The sequence below is a fragment of the Ambystoma mexicanum genome, chromosome 8, assembly GCF_040938575.1.
Source record: "Ambystoma mexicanum isolate Mex_15411 chromosome 8, UKY_AmexF1_1, whole genome shotgun sequence".
Taxonomy (NCBI): domain Eukaryota; kingdom Metazoa; phylum Chordata; class Amphibia; order Caudata; family Ambystomatidae; genus Ambystoma; species Ambystoma mexicanum.
Window position 1 is genome coordinate 1517920575 of NC_090929.1, and position 23284 is coordinate 1517943858.

A 23284-nucleotide genomic window follows, 5' to 3' on the forward strand; every position below is an offset into this window, starting at 1 on the left:
TCGCCCACACCTTATTTCCCCTGAGCCCATTGCCTCCCTACTGCTCCCCCTCAGCCAATTCTCCTGTACTTTAGCACATTTCTCCCCACCCTGGGCCATTTTTTTTTGCCCTCCTCAGGCACCCATTTTTTCACTCCCCAGCCGTAACCTCTCTAAAGCACCCCACCCAACCATTTATTATCTTGATTGCTTCACAGAAACATAGGGAAGAATCGAAGCTGTGTATTACAATGCTGGGAATTTGCACCAATAGTTGCACCTCTGTCTTAGTGCAAGTTTTGGGTTGGAGGAGGGGGATGCATGGGCAGATATTCTGCAGGGAAAACTTGTTTTCAACTATTGTGCTGCATGTTCAGCTCCACCCCTCCCAGATAGTTTCTGAACAAATGTTTTACTTTTATGTGCTTTTCTGTGCTCCTACCTGAGGGCATTATATTTCCAAATTCGAAATACATGTACCAGGTAAGCATTATTTCCTTATTGCCTGTTTGAGGATTAAAGATAATTTACCTAGTTCTGTCTAAAACTGCTTAATTACTGTTTCAGTTTTTCTTGCCACTCTCCTGGTGATACTTTATAGATGTTTCTGTTCAATTCTGTTAGTTTAAAGTACGTTTAAAATTAGATGTTTTTGAGTGGGACTAAGTCCATCCTTGTAGAAGAATCAGGGCTGCCATGGGAAATGGGTGTTTTTTACTGTTTCAGTTTTGGAATCTGAAGATTGTTGGGGAGTCAAAAAGTAACTCCTGTCCCCAATGGAGGTATTTTGTATCAGCAAGTATAAATACTGTAAAACGGACCGTTAACTGGTAGTCAATGGTTTTAATCAAAAGATTTTTTTTTTTTTACTTAATGTTCTTTTTTTAACTTAATGTTCCTTTTCAAATCGGGCTGTATTAATAGTAGAAATCCTTCCTTTGGCAGTCCTCTGCTTGTACTAATCAATCCAACATAACTGTACAGCTGTTTGGGTGGAAGCAGCAGTACTGGCTATGTGTTTGTTTCCTATTTTATGTTGAAAGTATTTGTTCACCTAGTTAGGGAGAATTCTCAGAAATGTGCTATTTCCTCTCTACTTTAGAGACCCCCAGCTCTTTTGCTAGACTCTAGGACTTTAATTTTTACCTGGAGAGAGTCGGACGCTTTTTTTCCCCACCCTCATGTATTTTGAATGTGGTTTGAACTCTGTTTCTTATGGTTGAAGAGTCTGACAAACTCCATAGGCATCATCTTTTACATTGTCACACAGCACCTTCAGTGCAGTGACACGGGGAAGTGTTTTCAGATTTCCCAAGGTTTAAATACCTTCTCTTGGATAAACTACTGTTTCCAAGAGCAGTGAAGTGAAATTGACTTTACTTCCATTGTAAACTTTCTAGTCCCAGCACACACTATCTTACAATAGGGTGCTGGACGGGTTACTTAGTATCCCTTTTTGTCTAGCTTCTCATGTAAAAATTTAAGGTTACCCTTTCCTCGCTGAATGGCTGGTGGCAGTGGTTTACTTTTAACTACCGTGGTGCTTTTTCCGCGGGCTGCGTTCGCAGCTGCAGTATTGCACCCAACGGTGCCATTTTTGTCAAAATGGCCCGGTCTTTTTTTGCCATTTGTTTGTGGAAAGGTCCTTCTTGAGATTTACTCTGCGCGCCAAACCAGGTTTGGTTCCTTTTTCAGTTTTGCCTTTGGTGGAATTCATGAGTGAAGCCTGCCTCTGGGTGTCTAGTGGGGGCAGGAAGCGAAGGAGGTGCCCGAAACCCCCCTGTGCTCAATCTCCTAAGAGACAGGAATGCACTCTTAGGTGATTGGCCGGCTGGCTGTCTGGCAAAGACATCCACCCTGCTGGGCGATTGACAGCTAGCCTGGAATGAATGCGAGAAACCTGCATAAATGGCAAGGCTTTTTGGCTTGGAAGGCGGTGTCGACCACTGGACGAAGGAATCCGAAGAAGAACTAGGAAGAGACGCCTGCTGCAACTCCTGGACCGTTGGTTTGCCCGGTGAAGCCCTGCTGCTGTGCTGAAACTCCAATTTCGTTTCGACTAGAGAAGCCCTGTAAGGACGACTTCTCCCCTTCAGTTGGTGGGACCAATCAACTCCAACGTAAGCCACCTGGACATACCCTCAGAGCTGGTTGAAATTCCACTGCAGTTGCTGCTTGAACAGAATAGCCAGGGGGAGGAACACCAGATCGTGTGCATTTCTTTTAAGTTGGCCAAGAGCTCCAAGAAGATCCTCTGGACTCCCATGAAGCAGGACTGACCGAGCCTGAGCGACCTCAACATAGCTCTGTGCCCCAGGTGCAAGAAAAGCCCATCTCGACATCCAAGAGTCTGCAGTGTTGCTATTTGCTTAGACGCGAGGAGCTGAAACCCGGAAGTGCCATTGAATAGAAGTTGATCCTCTTCTGTCGCCTACCGTCCAGTTGCAGTGCAGAAGTCTTCCAGACGTCCTCCCTCTTGTCCCCACGACTGAGGCCCAGGAACACGGGATCTGCAGAGCTGCACAGGAACAGAAGCCAGCCAAAGCCCTTTTCTTCTAACCAAAGGTACTGTACAGTCTAAGAACTTACTTCTGGTTATAACCTTTCTTGTCCTTGTTCTCTGCTGAGACTTGTATGGGTTGCCCTGTAGAGTTGCTAACAGCTTCTTTACTTCACCAACCTAATCAGCTTGTGGCCCTGCTTTGATTTCTTCTTTTCTACAAAGACTTCTAAAACATTTACTTGCCTGAAAGAAGTGTGTCAGCTCACCTAGACTTTTGCCCAATTGACTTTGGCCTAGCCTGGCTCCCTAAATGACTCTTCTTCCCTCTGACATTGTGTTTTGTCTTTTTTCCAGGAAGGGGTTAACTAAGTTTGCATTGGGGGCTGCCAAAAGTACTTAGCTGCTTCAGAATATTTGTGTGATCTCTTGTTCTGTTCTAATAACTTCTTTTCTTTTTTTTTTAAACTTTGTTTATTGGCAGAAAGTTAAGACGGGCTCAGTACAGGTTACACGGCAGCAATCAATCAAAATCACATTGCAAACAGTAGTGCACCACGGCTGGGTATTACCTCATCGGATACGAACAAATAGTGTCCTGGAGTAGCCCAGACAGGGCGAAAGGGAAAAGAGAAGAAAAAAAATAATTCGTTTCATGGGATAGCGGGCCGTGTTTGGGGAGGGGAAGCCACCTACTCCACTCCGTCTCTATTGTTCAGGTAGCTGCAGAATTCTGACCACACGTTTTTGGGTCGTGATGTGGGTGGCAGGGATCCAATGTATTCCTCTTCGCACATTTGTATCCAGGTAAGGGCTTTGAGCCACATCGTGAGGGGGGTTAAGGGGTGGGGGGCTGTGACGCTTCCAGTTTTGCAATATACACCTTTTAGCAACAATGGCGCTAACATTAAAAAATTTAGACATTTTCTTTGCATTTTCCCCCTCCCAGATACCAAACAGTAGGGCAAGTGGGTCCATATCCACGGGGACTCTATTATTTCGGAGAGCGCCTCCGCCACAGCCACCCAGAATGTGTTGATCGCAGGGCAGGCCCAGAACATGTGAATGTGATCTGCTTTGGAAGATTTGCATTTAGGGCATGTATGAGACAGGGAACCTGTGAATTTCGCCACTCTATGCGGAGTGTAGTAGAGCCGGTTGAGGAACTTGAATTGTATGCAGCGGAATCTGGCGCTTAGGGAGACTGTGCGCGTATGTGCACACATTTTACCCCACAGCCCATTGGTTAGTTCCATTTTGAGCTCCCTAGCCCACGCCTCACGTGGTTTGAGGGACCCAATCACCTTTTTCCCCAGCTGCATTTTGTACAAATTGGATAATCCCCCCTTGGAGCCCGCGGAGTTTGCTATGTACCAGAGTTCAGGTGATTCTGGGGGCTCGTCTGGATATGAGGGCCACATAGCACGCACTGCAGCTCGGAGCCTATAATACTGTTGCATCTTAAGCAGGGAGTTAGTGTGTTCTGGACGCCATGTTTGAGGGGTGATAAACTTACCATCTGGGAAGAGGTCAGTCAGGCCACGATAGCCAAGATATTCACAGTGTTGTGAGAGGTGCCGGTCGTGTGTGGGGGAGAGTCCAGGAAATTGCCACAAGGGAAGCCACTTATAGTACGGGTAACACTCCTGTTCAGAATATAGAATAGTATTCCAAGCCCTTATCGTGGTGGTCACTGGATCTGCTTGGGCATCTGTTTGGAGCATGCGGTGCAACAGTAGGGTCATGATGTTGGTCCCACCTCCCGCCATTTTCTCGAGTTTTACATGCGGAGGCGGATTCTGGAATGTGTACCAATGAGAGGCATGTTGGGCCTGCGCCGCGTTCCAGTACAGTCGTAGGTCTGGTGCCGCGAACTCCCCTTTATCATATGGTGCTGTCATGTGTTGCCACTTCTTACGGACCGCCCCCGAATGCCAGAGAAATTGGGCGCATTCCGAGTGGAGCCCCTTAAAGTATTGCTTCCCAGGCCAGACTGGAACATTAGTAAAGACGTAAAGGAGCTTGGGAACCACTATCATCTTTATCAGGGAAAGTCTGGCTGCCAAGGATAGCGGCAAGTGTCGCCACTTGGAGAACTTGGAAATAATGAGCTGAGCCGCAGCCTCATAATAGTCCTTTAGTAGGGACGGTTTGGTTAGTGACACCTGAACCCCGAGATACCCGACTTCCTCCGGGGACCAGTGCTGGGGGTACTCACATGTTGATTGTTGTGTTGCTACAGTGAGAGGGAAGATTTCAGATTTCGAGTAGTTCATTGTAAACCCGGAGTACGTGCCTATTTTAGTGATTTCGCGGATGATCGGGTCCAGATATATGGAGGGGTTTCTGATATAGAGGACAACGTCATCCGCGTAAAGTGAGATGATTTCCGGAGTGTCAATTAACCGAATGCCTTTATTGATGTGACGCCCTCTAATATGGTCCGCCATGGGCTCAATGGCAAGTGCAAAGAGGAGGGGGGAGAATGGGCAGCCCTGGCGGGTCCCGCGGTGTAGCCTGAAGAGGGAGGAGGGAACAGTTTACAAGAACCCTAGATAGAGGGTCTGTATATGAGCTTTATGTAAGAGAGCATGTTTGGGCCTACGCCCATTTTCTCCATCACCGCCCATAGGTATTGCCATGAGACCATATCGAAGGCCTTTTGGGCATCTATAGTTACCGCTACAGCATCGGCGCTCGGGTCAATCCTGGACATCACATTTAATAGGCGTCGGATGTTGAGTGCCGTAGACCTGCTGGGGATGAACCCACTCTGGTCCGGATGAACCATGTGGGTCATGAAGGGGAGAAACCTATTTGCAATTATCTTGGCGAAGATTTTCATGTCAGTATTAATGAGGGATAGGGGTCTATAGGACCCGCACTCCTCTGGGGGTTTTCCAGGTCTGGGGATCACTATTATTAAGGCTTCCCTTAAGGAGGGGGGCAGGATGCGTAATCGAAGCGCCTCGGTCCAGACCCTGTGTAGCGCTGGTGCCAGAGCGGTCACATGCTCCCGGTAAAACTCAGAGGTGAGTCCGTCCGGGCCAGGAGCCTTGTTTTTGGGGAGTTCTGATAGCACCTGGACTATCTCCTCTAGAGTGAACAGGGCTTCAAGGCGCTCTCTGGTGTCACGGGAAATAATAGTCATAGGGATGCTCTCTAGGAGGTCATCTAAATCCTGATCTGAGTGTCCAGGCTGGGGACCATATAAATTGGCATAAAAGCTAGTAAATATGTCAAGGATGGACCGGTCCGACCAGTGCCTAAGTCCCTGCTCGTCCATAATGCAATCAATCCGAGTCTTGCCACCTTCCGCCCGCACCAGCCTAGCCAGTGTTCTACCCGGTCTGTCTCCCTCTCCATATCTACGGGCGGTGACAGGACGGGCATGGTATTGCACCTCCCTCATAGCATGTGACTCGAACTGTTCCAGCTCAGCTCTGATCCCTATTTAGGGCTTGCCGTATAGCTTTCAGGACACCTGCTTCTTTAGAGATGCACATCCCACTGATGTACACCTTGAATGCCTCCCATCTGACCCCCTCCGATGTGTCTGACGTGTTGTTTTTTTCGAAGAATGTGGTAATGTCTGCTAATATCTCGGCTTTGAATACAATGTCCGCCAGTGCGGCAGACTTAAAGCGCCAAGCGGGACGTGTTGGGCCTGTGTTACCGAGCTGGATCTGTAGCAGCACAGGGGAGTGATCGGACAGCGTGCGTGCCAGGATCCTGACATCCGAGACCCTACCCACTAACCCGCCAGAGAGCAAGAACAGATCTATTCGTGAAGAGCTATCATGTACTGTGGAATAGAAAGTATAGTCCCTTTCGTGGGGCTGGAGAGTCCTCCATATATCATGTAAATTTAGAGCGTCCATATGTATGCGGAGTCGCTCGGCCGCACGCGTAGTGACTGCGGGTGGTTGTTGTTCTGTCTAGTACAGTATCGATTATCAGATTCATGGCCCCCCCCCCCAATATGATGGGGATATCTGAGTATCTCATTAGAATAGAGGCCACATTGTCAAAAAACTCAGGGGAGTCGGTATTAGGCGCGTATAAGTTGACCAGTATGCAGTCCTCATGAGCTAAGGTACAGTGTAGAATAACATATCTGCCTTCTGTGTCGATGTGGGACGTGCAGTGTGTGAAGTTTAAGGACTTATGGATAAGGGTCAGGACTCCCCTAGCTTGAGTGGAGTATTGTGTATAGTACCTATTGAGACCCTAGGTATGTGCAATATTGGACGATAAATGTTTCAAAGCGTGCGTCTCCTGTAGTAGGAGGATCTTGACCCCATGTCTTTGTGCATAGGCCGCAATCCTGCGAGACTTCGTAAAAATTTGTCAGCCCCCGAACATTCCATGACATCATTTTGACCGCCATATCACCAATTTACGGAACATCCCAAGTAAAGCTTCTGTCGTTGATTCCCGCCGTGTGTGCCGCACTGGCATAAGGGTGCCACCCTCTAGAACCAGTCTCAACTCCCCTGCCATTTTGTATATAACGTGCCCCAACTTCTTCACCCCCCACCCTCACCGCCCTGCCCCAACCAGCAGTGTGTAGGAACCCACCCATACATTGATCAACTGTGCACCATCCCCAACTTGGCAGCACAGGGAAACTAGCCCAACCGGGGCCAAAGCACAAACACTTAAACTCGGAAGGAATTGCAGCTGCAGTGGGGGCTGCCGCTGCCGTTCTGCCCACATGTACTAATAGCTGTTTCAGTAATAGCATATACGACTGGAAATCAGCTGATGAACAAACGGTTGCAAAGAGAGGATAATAGAACACTTAGATAACGAGGGGAAGACCCCCTTGGTTTGGAGTAGCAAAGTCATAGCTTGCGCCTCTAAGGACAGTGTTCCACAGTGCTGTTCAGTTTTGCGGGGTTCAGGCCCAGTGTGTGGTGTTAAAATTGAATGATCCCATAGTGCGCCCCACTCCATAAGGTATGCACTCGCTGCAGTGTTGCCGGGCCTCAAGGTGCCCGCCGCGGGACAGAGAGGGGGGAGCTTAGAGCCCACCAGGGAAGTCAATAGTGATTACACCACCATCGCTGGTGTCTACTACGGGAATCCAAGGGTCTGGATATTAGTCGTCTTCCATCCGCTCCTCAGGAGGGTCAGCCAGTGGGATCTGCGCCTCGATGAACTTGACGGCTTCATCCGGGACCGTGAAAAAGTAGTATTTGTTGCGGTGGGTGAATTTGAGGCGAGCAGGGAAAAGCATTGCATATTCGATTCTCCGCTCTCTTAACAGTTTCTTCACCCCGTTGAATTGTCGCCTCTCCGTCTGCACTGCTACTGAGAAATCCTGATGACTTGTGAATCCAGCCTGAGTTCTCCTTTCTCCCTGGCCAATCGGAGGATATGGTCCCTGTCCTTGTAGCTCAGTAGTTTTGCGATTATTGGTCTAGGGAAATCCCCAGGTTTAGACTGGGGTACCAAGGAGCGATGTGCCCTTTCCACCGTGAAGAATGGCCGGGTTGTCCAGGAGGTCTCTAATGAGTTGTTCGACCGCAATTTCCATGCGGCCCTTCAGAGCAGATTCGGGAACCCCCACAATGCAGACATTATTCCTCCGAGACCTCGATTCAAGGTCATCACACTTAGCTTTGACCTGCTTCATGTCACGGACAAGTTCTGAGACTGTGTTTTGTAGGGTATGAACATTGTCTTCATTGGTCCCAATCCTTTGCTCAGCCTCGGTAATTCTGGCCACATGCTGATCGAGCTTCACTCTCAGGGAGGCTACATTTGCGTTAATATCATCCATCTTTTCGTGGAAGGCTGCAAATTTTTTTGCCATGGATTCCATCATCGTGGATAGGTCTGCTTGAGGGGGGGGGTCTAGGCTGCATTCCTCCTCCTTTGGCGTCGAGGCCGATGCGTGATCCGCTCTAGGCGCCATCTTGGCGAACCTGTCTATGGCGCCTACTTTACCTTTGGGCCGCGTCTTGCTGGGCATTGCAGTGGATAGAGGCAGCGCCTGCTTGGGTCCGACCGGCGATGGCCCTAGGATATCTCCTCGCTGGTGGGGCGGTATGTAAGCCCACAGATACAGCACGTGAGTCGCTCAAGAGCAGTAGCCGTAGTACTGTACGGCCACGGTATAGAGGCTAGCAGGTAGCGAGGCACTGGTGGCGGAGCTACAGTTGGGGGTGATCCAGGGAGGGCCGGATAGTCTCACGTTATGTGTAGCTCTCCGAGTGTGGTTGGGTGCACTGAGCAAAGAGCTACCGGCAAGGCAGGCAGGGGCTTCTCTCCGGTGCCCTCACGCTCAGCAGTGCAGGCTGATTGGGAGGGGGGGTCTCAGCCTCTATCCGCACCGTAGGGGTTGCAGCACAGTCCCTGGAGCCCAATGAGGCGGCTGCTCCATGAGGATGTCGCCTCTCCAAGTGGTTAAAGGAGAGATAATGTCGAGAGGTTGGCCCGTGGAGGGCTGGGGCGCCTTAAGCTGCAGGAGTTTGGGGGTGGGGGAAAGCAGGGCTAGCGTCCGTGATCACACGCAGGGTGCAATGCAGGGGAGTGCAGGGGCTCCACCAGCGTAGAGGGGAGAGGGCACAGTCCAGGCACATTCACCCACCTCTCAGCCTTCAGGTGGCTGGAACCGTGCCTTACGCGTAGTTCTCCCCCGGGGGGTCGGGGCTCGTCCCCGAGGCCAGGTCCAAATCCGGAGCCAATGTAATGTCGAAGCACGGCCAGCCAACCGGGAGTGTCGGCGTCGTCTCAGATGCGGCCCCCGCCCAGTGTCTCCGGGCCGATCGCTTCTGTGGGGCCACGCAGGAAGGACCCCCGGCGGAGCCGCCTGTCAACTACCACAAAGGACCTCTGAGGGGGCAGCACCCGCGCCTCGGGGTCAGTACTGGGAGCCCTCGCCGTCCGCCGGGAGATCGATGTTGGGACACGGGCGAAGGGGGCCAACAGCCCAGCTCACGGCAGCCGGAGGCGATCAGGTGTCCCGAACTCACGGCCGCCTCCGGACCAGCAGCAGGGTGGGTGGTGCACAAGATGAAGGCCCGTTCCACATGGCACTCGCGGGGGAAATTGCGCCTTCCAGCGATGAGGCTTCCGCGGGGGGCGGCCTCACAGGGCCAGAGAGAGCGGCGTGTCAGGAGGCCGCAAGCCGCCTCCGCAACGGTTCGCAGAGGGGCAGTGCCGCGCCGCATGGCCCGAGGTCCGCCATGCCGACTACAAGCACCGTTTTCAGTCTGGATTTCGGCCAAGTGATCAGGAGGATGAGGGGACAAGAATCGTGGTGGTTTCGCAGGACAGGTGTGCAAAATAACGCCGATGTCCAACGGATTGCAGTGGGCAGAGACGGAGCTCACTGGCTAGGCAGCCATTTTCCTCGGCTGCTCAACAGCGCCCCCTAATAACTCCTTTTCTAAATGCAACAGTGGTATATCTAAAGTCACCTGCGGGTATTGGAAGTGTCTGTGTGCCATCCCAAAACGGTACTTACTGATTTAGAAATATTGAGTGTATTTTTGGAGTGCATTTGTGCGTTTCTTTCTATTATATTGCCCCTTCTGAAGAAGGCTTACTCAAACTGACTGTTAAATAAATGAATAATTGTTTATTTGAATACGTGTCACTGAATCTGTATAACTCCCCTACAGCTCACATTGACCCCTCTTGAGATAAGCCTGGTTGCTCAGCACGATACCAACCTGTGTAGTACAGACTTGTACCAAAGGTTGGGTTCCTATTGCCAGGAGGTCAGGGTCGTTATAGTGCACCCAAAGGGTATTGCATACAATCTTGCACCCTATCTGTTTTTAGGAAGTATTTGAATGTTTTAAAGTTGTAAAAGGGTCTGGAACGCTGCCTATCTGTAGAGCTGACTGAATGTTTGTCTTAAGATTTTCAAAAGCACTTCCATCATTCTTGATGAAGATATTTTGAGACGTTTGGGTTCACACAGACAATTCCATAAGATTTAGAATAGACCTTAAAATGCCTCACTAGATTTATTAGATGGGTCTGTGTTCACATAACTTAGAAGTTTAAAGCAGGTAGATTTCTTATTGGTATACAATTATCTTATACATGTTTTGATTTGATGTTTTGTAGGGTAAAAAAAGACAATCTGATCAAGAAATTGAGAACCTAGAAAAGCAGCAGAAGCAGACAATAGAACGCCTTGAACAGGAACACACGACCCGCTTGCGTGATGAAGCAAAACGCATAAAATCAGAACAGGAGAAGGAATTGTCCAAATTTCAAAATATGTTGAAAAATCGAAAGAAAGAGGTATGAACCTGACGGTTATATTACACAATTGGATCTTTTTTTTAAATTTAAGTTGATTGACATAAATCAAAACATTCACATTTGAAAAAAAAAATCTGATATTTGCTTTGTATAGGATTTATGGTAAAGTTTAATTGTGTTCATTGTTTAAATTGGATGTTAATCTAAAAATAGATTTAAGGCAATGGTTTTGCTTTACAGTGCCAGAGTGTAAGAAGGGTATTTTCGAAGTTGTAAAACCTGCCGCAGGCGATACATGAAATTAATATGAATCATTCTGAAGATTCAAGGTTTTTTGCAAGAAATCCATTATGCGTGATAATGGATTGTAAACGTGCCGCTTTTGTTTCAAATAGTGTTCTTTATGATGTTTGAGCCAATATGCAACAATTCCAGGATGAAAGACAATAGCCCAAGTAATATTCCCACTCCCAGGCCAGGTTGCAATAGTTACAGCTAGCACAGATATTCACAGGGTCCTAATGTGCCTCTGCTGCTCTTCTTGACAAGTAGAACACAATAAGTGCATAATGATGGGCAGAAAGGCCTGCTCAGCTGGAGCCTTCTAACCAGGTTGGCAAAAGCCCAGGTGGTGATGGCTACAACAGATACCATTTTAGGGGCCAATCTTAATTTACAGCAAGTGTTGCTCTTGTCAATAAATAGACATGCTAGGTTACAGAATAGGGCTTCCAAGCATAAAGACAACCTGTGTGTGTAAAAAAAAAAAAAAAAAAAAAAAAAAAAATATGTACAGCATGTTGTCTTTATCCAAATAAAATGATATTCAAAGGAATTCTACCCAACTTTAATGTACTAATAAAACCTGACTACCTTGACTAAGAGCTTCCATAACACACTCAGTCCCAAGTGTTATTTACTCTGGAAAGTTTGCTACTATGGGAAACAGCCCAGCTCCTGGATCAGTCGATAAAGCAGCAGGTGTGGATAATTATTACATCCTTGATGCTCAGTTCTCTCATTGTACACTTTCTTAGATGCCCTACATGCTAAGCCAAAGCCCAGGCTTGATTATGTTGAATGCACTGGGAAGCACTTCACAGTAATAATCCCTTGAGGCCAGGGTTGGTATTGTTCCATGTATTACAAGCAAGTTCACACCAAAAGGTCTAGTGGAGCGATTAGGAGAGTATGTACCTACTCTGATTGTGGATGACGATAAAGAGGTGGTTGATGCTGACTAGAATGTGCCAGTAACTCCAGCAAGGATATGTTTCAGTGGTTTCCAAGCCCCCTCATCTGTCTCCTCCCTACACGCACTGTTTTACCTTTCACCGAAGGTTGTTGGTGCATTTTAGGTCTCTCTGTCTTTACCCAAAGAACCATTTCACCAGGTGAAACTTGAAGTGATGTATAATTTTCTAGATTTGTCAGAAAAGCCACCTTCATAGCCCTCTCTGACATGTGAAAGCAAATGGAAAGCCTGCACGAGAGGAGATGAGCTAATATATTTCATGGCTATTGTCCACCCCTTCCCCAAAATATTTCAAAACCTTCGATGTAGAAGAGGCAGAATTAAGTGGGATAAAAGTTCACCCTGACAATGGGAAAAAAGTAGTATGAAATACTTGATTTAATTCATTCTGCCTTGTGTATGATGTCCACTGGCCTGTGAGGCAATCCTAACTGTGGGCAGCTGACCTCGAGCAAGAAGAGTATAAGGTCACTGTCCAGCCTGCCATTCGGTGGCAAGGATCTTTTCAAACCAACCCCTGATGAAGTCTTGCAGCAATACTTCTTTCGTTCTACTGGGTTTGTCTGATTTTATGGCAACATTAAAATGTAGCTTCCGAAATATTTTGAATGGGACTGAAACATTCTATTCCGTTTCCTACTTTTGTGTTACAAATTGTGGGCGACGGGTGAGAACCGTCCTTGCAAGTCCCTGTTCCTCATGCAGTCAACTATATTTGGCTAAGGAGCAACTATTGGCATTCTCTAGTCGTCTATTAGGCAGCTCTGTGGACCAATTCTGATTCTTCCTGACTGATCTATGTAATAGTTATCCTCTGCAGCATTTTATATAAGCCTACAGCCTAGATGTCCTTAAATACGTTTGCTTAGATGCTAGACTACTTGGAGGAATCATGCACTGGTCCGTGGAGCTTGTAATGGTGAAGCCTCTTGGTGTCCCTCGTTAATAGGAGGGACTCAGTACTGTAAGTCTACCACCATTTTAAATAAATATATACTGTCAAAGTTGAGTTTAAGCTTGGGGGTTATGTATATATAATCAGCAGCCTTTAGTTAGCCATACAGTTTGTCTTCAGTTTAATAGTTTGTTTTTTTTGCATTGTATTAATTCATGTTTTTCTTTATTTGCTGTATTTTTGAGTCTCCTACTTTTATTGGTGGTTGGGTCTTTTTGATTCTTTTCCTGTGACTTGGACTTTGCACTACTCTAACAGCATACACTGACATCGTATCGTGGTGATTGGAGTCTCATAGTAGGTTTGGTTGCTAGAATACCGCCAGAAATGTTCATTTGTTCTTGGATGCACAAGTTTTTTGGTTCCATTTCTCAGGGCCAGTTCTTGGTTGTCCAGAAATTCCATGTTTGAAAATCGAATCTAACATAAGAGTTAAGCAAGTAACTATTAAAGTTGCTAAGAATTTTGTCTTTTTTACTTTTACTTTTTACAAAGTTCTAATTCTTTAACACAAGTTAATTTATGGAGATGTTACTGTAAGAATGTTGTACAATCCATGTATGTAGGTTTGTCTACTTTATTGTAGACCAAACAACCTTTCCAAGATTCTCACTGCGCTACACCCATCAAGAACTATCTCCTTCCTGCTCCCACATCCTCCTCATAGCATGAGTGAATTGTTTATAGAAGTGTGCTTCTAATATAAATCCTGGTTCAACCCATCACACCTCTAATGGATCCCTGATTCCATGGCCAACTATCAACCTATCCTTCCTGAAAGAATACTGTTGAAGGCAGCAATCGAATGTCTCCAGCAGCACATGTGCTTATATGGCTGAGAAAGTCCCAAACGGGCTACGTTCTCTAAACTTAGCAATATTCTCTTTGTAAGCTCATATCATACTTTAGCACCCACCATTCAAGCAGCAAGCCTGTTGCAGTAAGTGTATTCCCAGGGGTAGAGTCACACCCCAACCCCCCTTCACCTAATTTTATTGCAAACTCTAGTGTGAGGTATTGGAGGAGAAACTGAGAGTATTCCATTCAATTCTACAAAAGTGCCCTTTTTTCCATAAAAGCTATGGCTCTGGAGGCTCTTTTAAGGTCTTGACCAGATTGCCCCATAGTTATGAGCACCATACATTTGTAGTTAAAGTGACCTTCAAATGCTAGCGCTTAAACAATATCTTGAACTAAAAGTCCCTCGGGGCTCTATCATAGTCGGCAAAATTAAATTTAATTCTTTCCAATTCCTAAATTAAACTAAACCTGCATTTAATTTAAAATTAATTTTCTAAAAACTTGTGTACTAAGCAACATTTGTTTTCTGAAAAATATACGCTTCATATATGTTAAAGCAGGGTGAACTCATTTTATCGGTCTTCTTTTCAAAATCAGTGGTCTGTTAAATCACTTTGCGCCTTCTCAGGGCATTTCTTGTACATTCTTAATACTAACTATGCATGGTCCTTTTCCTAACATGCTCTTCTGAACACTTTCAAAAGTTGGGCTAAGGGACAAATATCCTCCCGTTTGGAGCAGTTTACATGGAACACAAGGAACTAGTGGCTTAAAATCACTTTTGGAATAATGCTAGATCTTCTAGCCTGATTATGGCTTTCGAAAATCCTAGTTCAAAATTGTATGTGTATTTATGTGCACTTAATATGAACTAATCGAACTAAATAAGAAAAAGTTGACCTAAGCGCATAACCTGAAAGGAGCATTAGAACCTTATTCTCCTTGCTTTTTCCTTATTGGTTCCTTGGTTTTTCATGTAAACCCAACAAATGGTGCTTCTTGGTCCATTCTGCATAGGATAATCGGTTCTGGAGGCACCTTTACATTTGCATGGGAACTTGTTTTGGTCTCCGGTTCTTTTCTTAGAGCTGGTGTGAAAGCCGCCCTTAACCCATCGTGCCGATCTGGCTGGAATGCATGCTGGAAGGACCTGTCGGACTCGCACTAAAAGCTTGCCGTGGAGACTACTTTCCCCCACCTTCTGCATGCTTATACTGTAGGTTTTAAGTGAAGCTGAGAAAGCGCCAAAAGAGCTGAAAAAAGAGCTTGTGAAACGCAAGAAAGAGGAGCTCACACAAACCCAGCATGCTCAGGTAACAGCAGCAGCAGCGTCATCTTTTGTGCTCCTAAAAGCCAGAATTATTCACACAGTACAGTTGTTGTCCATTTTCTGGAGTGCAGTGTTTACTAATGTTTGGTTTGGCTATAACCCACCCGGGAATTCTTCATTTTTGCTTACAGTATTGTTTGTATGCAGTATCTTATGTATAAACCAATATTTGTTGTCACTAATCCACATGAATATTTTGTAGTTTGTTTTTTTTCTCCCTGGGTAAAAATGTTTGCTTAGCTGTGTATAAATCTGGTTGCGGTTGTTATGCAGATACCAAACTGTGGGCACCATATGGCCCAAATGACGAAGATGTAGCTCATTAATCTGCACTAGCTTGAAGCAAAAGTATGATTTTCCTGAAATTACACTGCTTCTGTTACAAGTAAAAACACAACCATGCAAATTGCAGTTATATTAAAATCGTAATTGTGTTATGTATCGCCAAAGCACTTTACATAGAACATAATCACCAAACCAAAGTTGATACTTTTTATCGACCTCTGAAGAATGAAAGGCTGTGTTGGCGTCGCTGGGTTCGAACCTGCGACATGCAGAACACACACAGATTGCAGCAGTGAGCGCTCAGCCCACTGAGCGATCTTATCGGCTTGTAAAAGAAAATTCAATCTTGGGTTGTGTTATTTTGACTTTGTTCTTTGGTTATTTTTCGTTTGTATTGATGCACCATATGACACAAGTAGGAAATTTGAATTAAAATATAAGCCCTTGAATCAATAGTAAATTGGTGTCCAAGTGACTACTTTGCTCATTACATCAATTCCCCAGAGGTGTGCCTAGGTTACCTAACATACCAACGTCATGTCTGTCCATCGGTAATTTTCCAAGTTGTCTTCTTTACCCAGGTACTTGGTGAACTACTGGCAAGCCTAGATGAAATGCACATTTTATCGCTACTATAGTTTTATGTAGTGAACATATCTAAATGCTCTCTAATAATTACATAGAAACCTGAAAATAACTGCTTGCGAGCCTCTTTTTTGGGATGGCTTTAGCACTTAATGTGACTTTCTGACTGGAGAAGATGGATACATTTTATTTTTATTATTTTAACAGCATATCCACAGTCTATTTACATTGAAGCACTGTTCCCCGATTAGGTTTTTTGTTCTAAAATGTATGTCATAACCATGTTGCAAGTTTATTATAAACCGTGTCAAGTCTTTAAAATGTATCTGAAATTTTTTTTGTTTATTTACATTGGAAGTGCATTGTATTCTGATTCGCAGGGTGTTGCTCAGGTTATGATTCAGTCTTTTCAGTTGTCGTCTTGCGCTCTGTTCAACGCTCCATTGCAGGATGTAAGTCTGTTTTGCCTGTCCGATTTTTGAATTGGTTTGTTCTAGCCCTCCTCATGGACCACATGTGTCTATAGTGAAACTCTTACCATATCCCTAATTCTAGTTTTAACTCCACTTCTTCAGTTTATGAAGGTACAACATATATCATAAAATGAATCCACAATATATCTACTTGCATTAAGAAATTTGCTTTTCAAATTAGACCCAACGATTAATTGCATATACGTGTCATGATACACACATGATAAATTGGCTAGTGTGATCTTTGGTTGGAGGTTTACTACTTTGTGTGCAGTGGTATTTTCTTTTCAGTTTCTAATTTCACATCTTTTTCCTTAATCTTTTTTGAAAGTATTATGACCAAACTGAAAGTCCAGTAACTTTGTGTAGGAATGAGATAAAACACAATTCTACTCCTACCTGAAGTTCAGACATGAAAAAAAAAATTGCGTTTTAAGAAAGGTTTACCTTTTCTACGATAAAGTGGATCATTAATTCTCCAGTTGGCCTGTTACCTGAACCTAACTGGAGCCCTTCTGAAAGTAAATCCTGATTAGTTGCTCTGTGGCTGTGATTGAGGCGAAGAGACTCTTGAAGAAATATTGTCACTACACAGGGCCAACCTAAAATCACAGGCAGCTGCCACAACCAAATTGTTTCCTGTCCCCACAACAACTCTCCGAAGTGACGATAAGGGGACATATACATCACTTTATAGATCACATAACATGTTTAAAAAAATATTTTGGGTAGTTCCTATTCCTGGGTAGTTGCTAGTTGTCAACTCTGTACATAAATACATAGACACACAAAAAGCATGGCAAATATGCCTGTCCCCATAGTTTTACCTACTGAAATATCTTGGACAGTATAATGGAAATTGGTTGGTGTTTTTCTGTCACAAGGAATTGCATTTTCATGTACTAGGTGAAAACTCCCTGCTTTACTTGGAATGTGTTTCTGCTCTTCATGTATATATTGTCATGTTCTGGAATCTCTTTTCATTGGAAAGAATGTTGATCCAGAGCGTTTGCTTTGTCTGACACCCAACACATGACTTTGTAATGGAGCAGACAACCGTGAACACTGACTGCCAGAGGTCGGTCTTTCGGATAATCTGACTTTTCTTTGAATGGTATAGTTTATAGGACCTTTTGCTACATACCAAAAAAATCACTGCAGAAGTCACAAGTTTGCTCTACTCTGTTCACTCATAAATATTGGTTGGAGCTTTTGAAGTGCCCCATTTATTTTCAGCTGTTGAACATGTGTGTGCCGTTCTTGCTGTGGTACAAGCTTGCAGCACCAAATTGCAGCTTTCTTTTCCAGAGAACATGAACTGCATAAAGTCCTGCCATATAGCCTAATATTACTTTAATCTGACTCTGTCTCAGTTTTCTTTGTTAGTGCAACTGTCCTCATCTACAGAAATAACAAAGAGCAATGTTTCATGTTGGGTTATTCATGTGTATTGTCGCTGTGCATGCAAGAATAGTCTGCTAATACTGCTTCTTTGTTTCCACCTTGGAACTGGCTTTGGGGCTTGTGCATAAGAATATTGTGAGTATTTGATCCCAACTATAAATATTATTGTTTGGCTCAGCCTGACCTGTCTCACAACCGTCATTCAGTCTCAATCTGCCATGTAGGACTCATCAGTTCTATCTGAAAAGCAGTGGCGTAACTACTGTTGGTTGAAGAAAAGGCTGATTTCAACTTCCAGCACAAGGTTGCATTCCTTCTACCTCTTCCAGACCCTTCAACAGTTTCTGTTTTATATACTCTGCGCTAGTCAGCATGAATCAGTTGCTCTGGCGAACTTGCTGTCTCTTGCATCTGATTTATTTTATTTATTTATGAGGTGCTTTTGCCAAAGTGCTGCACATAGAGATAAATAACAGTACACAGATAAATGCAACGTAATGTATAAACCAAAAGGAGATAAGTTAGGAAAACGTGGATTGAAGATGATTTTTGAGGTGTGTGCAAAACAGCAAGGAGGAAGCTATAGATTGGATGTGACGTGGCACAGGGGGGGCCTGCGAACTGATGGAAGAAACTGGGACTGGGAGCAAAGGGAATGAGAACGGGTGTACAAAGAAACCAGTGAGCAAAAGTAATCTGGGGGTTGGGAGGTAGCCCATGGACACATTTGAAAGCAATACAATGAAATTGAAACTGCAGGCGGAATTGAAAATGACAGGACTGACCAGTGTTTGAGATATGTGGAGAAAATGAGCAAAGAATCTAAGAGAACGCCTAAGTTACGGACAGAAGATGAGAAGGCAAGAGAGACAGGTGGAAAATTAATGGAAGGTAGAGGAATCTGAGAAGGAACAATAGAGGCAGGGAAAAAGAGAATTTCTGTCTTTGGGGTATTCAGGTGAGCGCATCCAGGTTTGAATTGAGAGAAGACAATAAAAGTATTAAAAGTTTCAGAGAATGAAGAGAAGAAGATAGAGTTGGGAGTCATCAGCATAGAAAAGTGATGACATCCCAAAACAGATGATTGCAATAAAGACGTGTGCAGTGAGCAAAGAGGACCCAGGACTGAACCTTGTGGAACACCATAAGCAAGACAAAGAGGGGGATTTAGACCAGCCCCAAGCAACAGAGAGAGTGGTCAGACAGAGTGGACCTGAACCAAGTTATAGCAATACCAGAGAATCCAAGGAAGTGTAGAGTGGAAAGTATAGTACAGTGGTCCACAGTATTGAAGGCCGCTGAGAGATCAAGAAGAATGAGGATAGAAGAAAGTTTAATATTCCTAGCAGATAAGAGAGTTGGAAACCAAGAGACGAGTTGGTTCAGTAGTCAAAAGGACAAAAACCTGATGGAGTTTGAGGAAGTAGAGTTATGATCAAGATAGGAGGAGACTTGAGTATGATCCATACTTCCAAGATTTTAGAGAGCTATGGAAGCAGAGATAGGATGGTAGCTTGAACGTGCAGAGGTATCTAGAGTTTTATTTTTTCAGAAGTGCAAGTAAAACTTAATTCTTAATGTCAGCGGGAAAAATAGCAGAAGAGAAAGATTAATTAAAGCTGTTTAGATAAGGTAGTCGGTAAGGGAAGAGCTTAGTAATAGGAGATGGAATGGGATCAAGGGGAAAAGCAGTACAGTGAGCACACGCAAGATACAAAGCAGAATCGAACTCGGAAAAAGATGAAAATTAGAAAAAAAGAGGAAGAAAGAGGAGGCGAGAAGGAGAAAGGTGTGCTGCTAGATGAAGAGGAGGAACAAAGGAATGCAACCTTAGAAATGAAGACATTTGCAAAGTCAGAAGGAGTAAGTGAAGGGGAAAGAGAGGGGTCGGGAGAGAGATTAAGATTGAGAAGTTGAAAAAGATGTCATGGGTCAGGAGCGTATGACACAAGGAGACCAGGAAAGTATAGCTATTTTAGCGGCAGTAAGAGCAGTCGTAGGATGAATGAATAGTGGAAAGAGAAGTAAGGTCAGTGAGAACACAAGTATTTTGCCACAGTTGATCCGCCCACCTCAGTGAGGAGCATAGGTAATGGAGATCTGCAGTCAACCAAGGTTGAGGAGGCTTGGATGAGGGATGGAAAAATTGTAAAGGGTGAGTTGGGTCCAAAATGGAGCCAAGAGCAGTGTTAAGAGTAGAAAGTGCATTGTCCATAGACAGAGTAGCAAAAGTAGATGGAGAGGGAGGAGGAGAAATAAGGGAAGGTACGGAAACTGAAGTGTCAAGTGTGAAGATTATGAGGGGAAAAAAGGTTCTTTTTGTTAATGGGGACAGGAGATTTAGTGTGTTACACAAGAAAGAGGAAGTGATCTGAGGGGAAATAGGCAAGTAAGGAACCGGATGTGGTAGATGGAACAAAAGAGAAAATTAGATCAAGCAAGGAACCAGAAGAGTTGGATATTGGAAAGGATTAAACAAGTGCACTAACGCAAGGAATGGATGGGGAAGAAATATGAGTGGTGGTAAAATCAAGATTAAAGTCTACAAGAATAAATGCATACAGGGAAGAACAATACTCTTTTAATTACAAAGGTATCACACTTGACAGGAAGCAGTGATCTATGTACAATGGGAGCAGTTTGAGTGACATTCTGACCAGGTTGTGGTGGGGAGTAAAAGGAACAGTCACCAGGGACAGTACATCGGTGGATTTACATAGATTAAGGACAATCAACGTTAGAAATGTTAAGTGCAGATAGGTGGTACAACCAGCTTTGTTGGGTATCTGACCATGATGGAATAAGTATTGAGTGGAGGCACAGTGAGGGACAGAGGCAGGTTGGAGAGGAGGGGGGCAAAAGGTCTGCTCAAAGGCAGATTAGAGGTAGGTTAAGAGGATAACTATGTGGCAAGGAGGTAGGCTTTCAATTTGGCTAGAAAAAAATCAGTGTGGACCGTTTTCTCAGATGTCTGGAGGAAGAGCATTCCATGGATGTGGAGAAAGCGAGAGGAAGCACGTGGAGGGTGAGGTGCCACAAGGAAAGGCGAGGAGGCAGATCGGAGATTACAAGAAGGCTTGTAGTGTTGGAGAGAGGAGGCTAGATATGGTGGTGCCTTTCTGTGAATACATTTCTGAACCAGGAGGAGACATTTAAATCTGTCCGTTTTGCATGATCAGCCACCCAACTTGTTGACGTTTCAGGAAGTAGGTGCAAAGTGAGGGAGTTCAGAGAGTCCTGATCTCAAAGATAATGATCTTGAGAGGACGGAAAGCATAGTAGGGGAGACCAGAGGATTTGGCACAGTGGTCCAGTTTCGAGGACTTGAATGGTCAAGAGACACTTGGAGTGCACTGGCCAGTCCCCATGGCAGCTACCAGTGCAGGGAGTGTCTTTTGTTTTGCTACTTCATTTTCCAGTGAACACAGGTCACCTTCCATGGTGTGATGTATGGACACTGGGCCTCATTTCGAGTTTGGTGGTATTTCAGCAGTACATTTCCTGTAATACTGGCAAAATTGGTTACCTTCACTTGGTCCCGTGGGTTTACTGTGGGATTACAAGTGGTGGTAATGCGGCGTTAGTCCCCTGAACTACCACTGGCAGAATTACTGAGCGATAATTGTGCTGCTTATTGGAGGAAAAGTAGAGGATTTACCTCCAGCATCAAGCTTCCACTTTTTCTCCACTAATTGGCAGAATTACCACTCAGTAATTCCGCCGGTGGTAGTTGTGCCAAAATGCATAATTTTGCGGTGGACAAAAAAAGAGGCAATTCTGTAACTGACAAAAAAGTGGCAATAACAGAATTACCCGAATTCTTTTCCCACACTGCCAATCCTGGAATTATTACCACTGTCCCTTTTCTTTTAACAACCCAGGTACTTTTGAAGGCTAGTGGCAGTGAACCATGTTTTTTCAATCTTTGTCCTGGTGCACAGCCACGCACTGTTTGTTACTGCAATAATGCCTTTTACAGTGCCATACACTCAAAATTACTGTTCCTCGTGGTACAAAACCTGTTCTTTGTGCCATCTTTTTTTGTTGCCCTTCTTCCTTTCTTGTCAAGCTAGAAATTGTCAAAAACAAGGGTATAGATTTAGCAGCCAACCAGCTGTGGACTTCCAACCTGCTGCTTAAAGATTCCTTGTTCTCTTTGTCAAGGTAATAGAGAGCAATGCTCATATTGAGTTAAGATGTGCTGGTTTTAAGCTAGCATATCGATGAAATCATCTTAAATTCAGTAGTTATTAATATATATAGCTCTGACCTAATAAGCTGGATCAGCACACCTGAGGTTTATACTAAGGCTTGTTGCCAGAGTCTACTCTCTACATGTTCAAGTCATAATGTATAAATCGGTCATGTATCCAAAGCCAAATAAAATCATTGGCATTACGCCTTAAGTAGGTCAAAGAAACCCTGCGTACTCCTGATGGAAACTTCTAAGAACGGCCGTCAGCTTGCCTCTTCGTTCTCAAGGATATGCCTTGTTCATTCTGCAGTCAAGCTGCAAGTCTGAGTAACAACAGTATGTACCATTTCTAAAGTGAGTGCCTCCAGATACCAATTCAATTTACCCTTATAAGATGCCAGGCTACACTAATGAAATGTGGGAAAAGCCCTTCACCTTTGTTTTAGTTATGTTTTGTTTAAATTCAAATTTGTAGAGTAAGCCACCGTCGTAGTTAAACTTCACTGTAACCCTACTGTGGTCACATCAGGTAGAACATTATCATCCATGTAGGCCTGGTAGGGTTCATGGAATTCCCCATACCTTGGGGGAAGGTTCAAGGGCAATCATCATGTCTACTGCATGCAGTTTAAATCACAGGTGTGCTAGTACACACCCTTACTTCAACCCACACTGATTGTGGATTTTGTTTGACAGAGCACCTTCAGTTTAGAAATACACTCTAACCGTTGATTGTGTGTAGCAAAATAAGGAAATTCAATAATCATTCTTCAATCACTGAATCTGGAAGTTTCCTCCAAAGAATATTCCTTACCACTCTGTTGGAAGTGGCAGAGGTAGTTCAGGAATACAAAGTACAGAGGCGGATTACCCAATTTTCGAGCCTTTGTTGTTAAAAGCTTTAAACATAGGCCATTATGAAGAGTGGACATGCCAACTCTAAAGCTGCTCTGGAAAAGTGGAAGGATCTTGTTTTTCTGCACCCAATCATGTAATGCCCGAAGCAAGACGGTTGCAAAGATTTTACTAGATGTATTTAATAGAGCTATTAAACCGTGTTTATGGGCATCTTCCCACTGTTCTTTTTTTAATAAATCGGCAATACTTAGATTTCCACAATATTGGTAAACAAAGGTTCATATCCTTGCCCATAAATCCGGCTTGCTCCTAATGACCGCACTCTGAAGTCTATCTGGACTAGTCACATATGAGAATTTAATTTTCCAAAAAATCTTAGGGTATGTTCTCTGACCTCTTCTGGCTAAATACTGCAATGCTCTACACTGGTTTCCT

At 44.5% G+C, this 23284-nt stretch overlaps 1 protein-coding gene across 3 annotated transcripts in view; it reads left to right on the top strand.

Moving 5' to 3' along the window:
• The window catches only part of SLK (STE20 like kinase), a 985407-nt gene that overhangs the window by 620445 nt on the left and 341678 nt on the right, over positions 1-23284 (top strand). Inside the window, exons 12-14 of one of the 3 annotated variants that reach the window (XM_069611736.1) lie at positions 10568-10747; positions 13177-13215; positions 14940-15032. In XM_069611736.1, the coding sequence (XP_069467837.1) occupies positions 10568-10747; positions 13177-13215; positions 14940-15032 (312 nt within the window). The remainder of the gene's footprint in view (positions 1-10567; positions 10748-13176; positions 13216-14939; positions 15033-23284) is intronic. The other 2 variants (XM_069611737.1, XM_069611738.1) reach the window with 2 other exon arrangements.